The following is a 7,967-nucleotide window of genomic DNA, read 5'->3' on the forward strand; positions in this document are numbered from 1 at the left end:
TCATTTGTTGAGTATATATATGATTACACTTTTTCTAGCTCTTAAAGAGTTGAGAAGAAGGCAAGTCTCCTCGTCGTCGCTCGACTTGGCTTCGGCTTCGGCTTGAAGAGTTGCACGTTTAAACCTAACCCGTCGGCTATAAATAGCAAGTCATTCCCTCAGATTTTCCTAACGAAAATTCTGAATTCTCCTTTTTTCTGCATTGTTTTAACTGAAAGTGTGATTTGCTACCGATCATTTGTGTTTGTTAAAACACTGAGGGTTGAAGTACCGCTACACTAGTGTGTAATCCGTTTCCTTCTAGGAGGAAATAATCTATAACCTCGGGTATTAGGGGGGGATTAAGTTTCTTAAGGAAACACTGGGAATTCAGTGGGCTCGGATTAATACTTGTTTCTTCTACATTTCTATTTTTACGTTATTTTATTTGCAGAATAACTTTGCAAATACAGATTAGTAACAACTTTTGTCTTGGCTTCTTCCTATTTTTTTTCCGGATAATACAAATATTACTCAGCGCATTTTTGGCATGTTACAAGAAACGACAAAAGGTTTGGTTAGTTATAAATTTGGAGAAAATGACAGGAAGTTAATATGTCATTTCTGCATCTTATATTTTGGGTCTTGCAAGTAATCTCTGGCGAAATCTAGATGCTTCTACGCAACATTTAAACAGAATGAAAAAAATAAGCCGAACCGACGATAATAGAACAAATCAAATCAAATCGAACCGAATCAAAGTATTAAAGTGACAAGAAACATTGATTTGTAATTGGTTTGATTTGATTTCGTGTTGAGAGGGAAAAAAGACTATATTTGAGTTGGTTGGTATTAATTAAGTCAAATGTAAACCAAAAGAATCTTATAAAAGAAATTTTTTTTTATGGCATGAACCTTAGATTTTTAATTAAGGATCGAAATATTTTATTATTGCACCATATCTATCTATATTTATATATAAAGTTGGGAATAAAAAAGGTGATGTGGCACCTTGCTATGACCATCATTTGTATTTATCTATTTTCTCCTTCTTCTTTTTTTGCAATTTCTCCTTCATTCTCTGTCATTTGTTTGGATATTTTAATAGTTTGCTTCTTCTGTCCTCCCGTATAATTACTTATTTAAAAGAAATGAGACACTGGTGCACCTACTTTTCAACATCTCTCTCTATATATGTGTGTGATTAGTCTCTATTGGAGAAGAATGTATAATGTATTTTGAATATATGAGAAAAAATCTTTCATTTATTTTGGTTAATGTATAATGTATATAAACACGTTCGTTTAAATATTATTTACATATTTCATTGTCCTTCTACCTTTCTATGCTTTTTAATTGTGTGTCAAAAGTTATCGAATGCCACCGAAAAATAATAAGCAAAATAACAGCTACAACTTATTTTTAATTGGTGATTGAGATGATCATGACCAAACAAAAAATTGAAAACTTAAAAGAAAAAGAAAGATAATATCAACACGATAAAGAGTTAGAATTAATGCATAGAAAGCAAAGAGAGTTAAAAATAAATAATAACATGGTAAGGAAACTAATAGAAAAGTTTATATGCATCAAGATGTAAGTAAATATCAATCATTTAAAGTATATTTGGCAAGAAAAAATATATATTGATATGTCGGAGTTACAAAGGTGTAACATGATGAACTCAGTAAACGATAATTGTGTAACAATAATAACCGATATAGAATTTATACAAAAGGAAAGGTTTAAAATGTAAGGTAATTTTTAGTTTTTGCTGAAAGAAGGTTTTGAGATAATTTAAAAAGTAGAACATTACAAAGGCGTGGATGTACATCCAAAAGGAGGAAAAACGTGAAGAATCCACCTTAAGTTTTAAAATTATTTACAAATATATAATTGTTATGAATATATTATATTATGGATGTTCATTTAGTACTCCGTTATAAATAAGCTTCCTGAAGAAGTTTATCCGTATGAGACTCCGCCGTAAATATGTTTATCTATTTAGTACTCTATTGGAAATAAGCTTCCTGAAGAAGCTTATCCTTTTGGTACTCCGTTATGGATAAATATTACCCATGATAGAAGATTATCTATATCTGGCACAACAACTTAGAGTAGCAGCTTACACAGCAGCTTGTAGCAGCAACTTACAAGCAGTTTACACAGCAGCTTGCAGTAGCAGCTTACACAGCAGCTTCCTTTCTTTTATAAATAGAGGAGAATTCAGTTCATTATGTATATAAGTTTGAAGTTAGAATAATATATCAGTTTCTCTCTATACTTGTCTTTACTTTACAGTCTTATTTTATAACAGTAATCTATCTTTTGTTGCTTATTTTAGCATTTTACATGTATCCTCAAAGAACAAGATTTCAGCGTGCAAGTTCTAAATTTTTGCGTTGCAAAGGGCAAGAGGTGGTCTTCCTAACGATGTTTTATCAATAATTGAAAAGTTTGTATTTCATCTTCTCAAGTTTCTGGAAAAAAACTTCTCAAGGTTTCATTTAAATAAACTTTCATCTTCTCAGTATATAACTAATAATAATTTAAGATTCTTTTCGTATAAGTTTTAAGATGAAAGTTATGTAATATTAATTTTAATTTTTGGTTTTAATTTTTATTTATTAAATTTTAATTAATCTTCCTTAATTAAACAAAACTTAAATAAGCTTTCGTCGTAACATATAATATATTATAATTTATATTGAACTATATATTCTAACTAAACCAAAATTATGAATTAATCCAAAAGTATGTTATTTATAGTCCTAAGTGTTCTCTTTTTCATAAAAAGAGATATATTGTAGTACATAAATTCGCTGTACTCTCTACTAATCTTTCTAAAAATTTATGTATGCATTATAAACCGTGCCAAGCACTGATAAATTTACTAGTTTCATGATAACACGAGTATGGACAGGTCAGCATCGTAAAAAAAGATTGGAAATGCCAACTGTGCCATAAAAATTGTTGTGGCACCAAATATAAAATGGTGAGCTGTCATGTCGGTGAAGAGGAGTTGGTAATGGTATTAACTGATCTCAGCTTTGCTTGCTTTATTCCAAGTCTAGAACGTTCCTCCTCAAAGAAAAATGACCCTTTTTTTTTTTCTTATTGAAAGCAGAGAATATAAATCCTAATATTGTTAAAAAAGTAGTTTTAAAAATATTCTAATTTCTATACATTTCCACTTGCTTCGGTTAAAATTAAGATTATCAATTTATTAATAAAATTTAATATTAATTAAAAATAATATTTGCCTTCATTTTCTGCATTATTATTAATTCATGGAGAAAAATAAAACATTAGGGAAACAAAATCTCTATACAAGCCATGTTTTTTACAAGATTAAGACATAGTTATGTTGTTAAATATATTTTGAGTACTTACTAATATTTATATATTAGAGATTTGTATGTTAATAAAGAGTATTATTAAAAAGGGTCGTGACAGAGTGATAATATTTTTTAAATTTTAATGAAATTTTTGGTGGGAGTGTGAATATTGATTACTGCGCCAAAACAAGTAAAAATAATGAAATATGGAGAAATTATTTAATTATTAAAATAAAATAATCTAAAATAAAGCCAAATAAATACTGAAGAAAACTGTCTTAAATTGGAATTAATGTTGTTAGTACTGATTCTTTCCTGATAGAGATACTCCATCTAACACTTGCTCTTTCACTGGTTTCTCCTACCTTGCATTAGACCCAAAGAAAAACTTCACCAAAAACCCAAGAAAATCTATAAATACCCAAAAAGTTTCAATTTTTAATCAAACCCACATCTCAAAATTCAATTAACTTGCACTTAAAATTCTCTTCACTCATTTCCCCATTTTCATTTCTCTTTAAAATCCCACCATTTTCTTAACCTAAGTCATAAAAATGGTAGCTTTAAAGATGAAAGTATTGGGATTTATGCTAATAATGCTTACAATTTTTGCATTTGCAAAAGGGGATGAAAACGAATCATCTAAGCCACCAACAATAGTAAAAATAGTGAAGGGTAAAAAAATGTGTGTTAAAGATTGGGAGTGTAATAAGTTATCAAGATTTTGTTGTAATTTGACAATTTCAGATTATTTTGAGACTTACCAATTTGAGAATTTGTTTGCTAAGAGGAATTCACCTGTAGCTCATGCTGTTGGTTTTTGGGATTATAAATCTTTTATTACTGCTTCAGCTCTTTATCAGCCTCTTGGATTTGGTACTACTGGTGGTAAGCAAATGCAGATGAAAGAAATTGCTGCTTTTCTTGGCCATGTTGGTAGTAAAACTTCTTGTAAGTTCTCAAAGTATATCTTCTTCTTTCTTCAATCATCTAGTTTTAAGAGTGTGTGTGTGTGTGTTATGTGTGTGTATTGCGTAATATTGTCATGAGATGTTTAAATGGAGTAACGTGGTCAGTGAAAATTCTATAACCGACCCAACTTGTTTAGGACTGAGACGAAGTCGTTGTTTTTGTTGTTGAAGCATCTAGTTCTCACTGGCCAGGCTATGGGGTAGTAATAGTTCCGAATTTGTGCCATAGAAAGCACACTATGGGGTTTCTGCTGCTCCCGATCCGATAGAATTCCATTCTCAAGGCTCAAACTAGAGACTTTTGGTTAAGAGTGAACAAAATCATCCCACCATACCCTTAGGTGGTGACTGGTGAGCTCATAATGTCAGTGCATGGATAAACATCAGATTGGAGGATTTCTAATTTTGTGGAACTCCTAGTTTGTTTTAAAAAGTAAATTATTGAGTATTATGATGAAATGCGTTCTAGATTGAGTGGAATGGATATAGAGGATTCATATATCTGACACGGATTAGTACATACATGATTGAGGCATACTTGTTTGTTGTTTGCCTGTTTTATTCATTTCAATAATCTTATATAGATCTCTGTTTTTCGTTTTTTTTTCCTTTGATGTCCTTTGTGACGCTTTGTTGCTCAGAAAATGGTGAAAAGATGCATGGAGAAATGTTTAGATCATGGAGATATTTGATTCCCTTCAGATTTGGAAGTAAATATTAAGAAATTTTACTTAGGAAACTCAAGAAATTGAGAATGATTTTTGAAACTAAGAGAAGGTCATGACAAGTTTTGATCTTAGAAGGATTTTGATGTATGGGTCATGATTAAAACTTAATTTGATCTAACATAATAGTACTTAGAAAAGAACAATAGCTTGCGGAAAATCACCGGTTTCATAACCATCTTGTTTGAGGCTAGTTTGCGTCTTGATCTTGAGGAATGTGATTGGGGCCTTGAGAATCTGGTGCAATTAACTTCTGTTGAGCTAATTCTACAGATGTCTGAGCAATTTAGTTTGCCTAGTCCACATAATATGATACAAAAACGGGGCACCAATTCTTCTGCTGTTCCAACAGATTATCTGTCTGTTTTGATGATCTGACTAGTGTATGTTCAGTTTGAGACAGCCACTTAGGATTGTCTCCATCTAAAGATCGGTTAGATTGTTGCTTGATCTGTATCTCTCTGTATATCTGGACGCGTGCGCTGTGTTAAAGCTATTCTCGAGATGTGCTAGTGAAATGGTTCCTTAGTACTATACCAGTTTAAAAAAAAAGTGATATGGTTCGTTAGTTGATAGAGTTAAATTTACCTCAAAGCAGATGATTGTTGGATTTACTTCTTCATCCTGATTGCTTAAGTTGTTTCCAGGGGTATGTTCAATGGTTTGTCAGTTGTATTGTAGTGAATCCATGCTGTATTGAAATGGATAATCGGAATCACATCTCCAGATATTACAAATACTCCAAAACTAGAAACCAAAACTTCCAAGGAAGAAGAAAATAAAAAGGGAAGAAAGGAGGTTCCAGATCTAACAAACTAAGTCAAATAAAATAAACTAACTTCATAGCATAGCCCTAATAGAATATGTTCTCTACTATATATATAGGCATCTTGGGCACTACTTTCAACCAGGGTCCCAAATGTAATTTGACAGAATCCCAAATGAGTCCCACATAATGGGTACATTCGTAACACAGTTGTATCACCATACATTTCTTCTGGTGGGTGTCAACCACAGTATATTACATCACAATAACAGCATAGCCATTGTGGTCTCACAAGTGGGGCCGCTACCTCATGTGAGGTAGAGGCCGTTTACGATAGACACTCAGCTCAACAATCAACCACAGTATATTAAGTTTTAATAATCCTCTTGTTGATTCGGCCGTGCTTGCCCTTGTATTGAACTCTTTTTTCTTTCGGCCAATTTTACGACTTTATGTAAACAGGTGGTTATGGAGTCGCCACCGGCGGACCATTCGCTTGGGGGCTGTGCTATAACAAGGAAATGAGTCCTAGCCGAGATTATTGTGATGATTTCTTCAAATTAACCTACCCGTGCTCTCCTGGAGTTCAATATTATGGTCGTGGTGCCCTGCCTATATACTGGTAAACATTGTGTTACCAATTTGTCTAGATTACCTATTAATTCTTCTTTGTTATCAACACACCACTCAGTCCCATTGAGTTCTTTTCTCTGTTATGGTGTTGTTTTAGTTGTGTGATTTGACATTAACTTTTAACTTATTTAGCAACAAGATAGAACTTTGTTAAAGGAAAAAGAAAAGTCTTTTAGCTCATTTGATATTTGTCACAACATTTGCATTCCAATTAACATAATTCAAGCTAAAGTTGAATGATAAGGCCTATTACAAACCTCTGCGGCTGCCTGAGCGGATGCCTGTTTCTTTATTTGATTAAGTATTGAGTTCATTCTTCTAGCATATACAAGCACTAATGATATGTTTATCCTTGGTACTTTTACCTAGGAACTACAACTACGGAACTATAGGAGAAGCATTAAAGATAGATCTGTTGAATCATCCCGAATACATTGAACAAAACGCAACCTTGGCGTTCCAGGCTGCGATTTGGCAGTGGATGAATCCAGTTAAAAAGGGTCAGCCGTCAGCACATGATGCCTTTGTTGGCAATTGGAAGCCTACAAAGAATGATACTTTGTCTAAACGAGTTCCCGGTTTTGGCACCACCATGAACATCCTATACGGTGACAATGTCTGTAACCAAGGTGATGTCGACTCCATGAACAACATCATATCCCACTACCTCTATTACCTCGACTTGATGGGTGTTGGTCGGGAGGAAGCAGGGCCTCATGACATACTCACCTGCGCGGAACAAAAACCTTTCAATCCATCTTCCTCCTCAACTGCTTCTTCTTGAGACTACATGGATTTTCGACAGCCTGCATTTGCTGCTTTTATCCTCGACGTTTTCACAAAAAGAAGCATAATCCAATAAGTGGAGCAAGATCGGCTTTGTCCTGCTCCCGGTGTAAACTGTGTATTTGGGAGTCAGTATATAAGGATTAAGGATGTCGCGCTTTCTTGTTGTGTCTTATTGAAGTGAATTTTGGTCGTGTAATTTGCGCAGTGTACTTTTAACAGTCTTGATATATAATATGCAATGTGATAACATACTCTATTATCTTTTGAACAGTTAAAATGAATATGCAAACAATAAAAGGAAAAGAAGAAGAGGAAAGAGAGAAGGTTCATTACAGAGGAAGGAAGCTGTTGACAATAACATACGACTGTCCCTTTCTCTTACCAAGTTAAGACAATTCAAAAAAAGATTGTCAAGACATTTTATCCACTCCTTACGAGACTGTCCCTTTCTTTTACCAAGTTAAGACATTCAAAAAGGTTGTCAAGACATTTCTTCCACTCTCTATGAGCTTTTCTTGTTTACATTTTTTTATACTAATAATAGTGTTCGTGCCAACTTGTGCACACATATGCCTTTTATGCTATACTTGCTACTCTTTAACTTTCTTTGATTATTTCACCTATTTTTCCTGGATATTTCCTCTTTTATATTGTTATTATTTTTGCATAGAACGTGTTAAAAATCTCGGTCATTCTATGTCATGAACAATGAGATTATCACCCTAGAGATTAGTTCAGAATAAATAGTGTCACGAGTTGGAATTTC

The 7,967-nt window shown here is 33.1% G+C and overlaps 1 protein-coding gene across 1 annotated transcript; it reads left to right on the forward strand.

Moving 5' to 3' along the window:
- Positions 1 to 3,602: 3,602 nt before the first annotated feature.
- Positions 3,603 to 7,450, forward strand: LOC107784282 (chitinase-like protein 2). The gene is made up of 3 exons (XM_016605387.2): positions 3,603 to 4,268; positions 6,242 to 6,401; positions 6,782 to 7,450. The coding sequence occupies exons 1-3, from the start codon at positions 3,872 to 3,874 to the stop codon at positions 7,194 to 7,196; spliced, it is 972 nt and encodes a 323-aa protein (XP_016460873.1). The 5' UTR covers positions 3,603 to 3,871; the 3' UTR covers positions 7,197 to 7,450.
- The last annotated feature ends 517 nt before the right edge of the window (positions 7,451 to 7,967 follow it).

The sequence above is a fragment of the Nicotiana tabacum genome, chromosome 15, assembly GCF_000715075.1.
Source record: "Nicotiana tabacum cultivar K326 chromosome 15, ASM71507v2, whole genome shotgun sequence".
Taxonomy (NCBI): Eukaryota; Viridiplantae; Streptophyta; class Magnoliopsida; order Solanales; family Solanaceae; genus Nicotiana; species Nicotiana tabacum.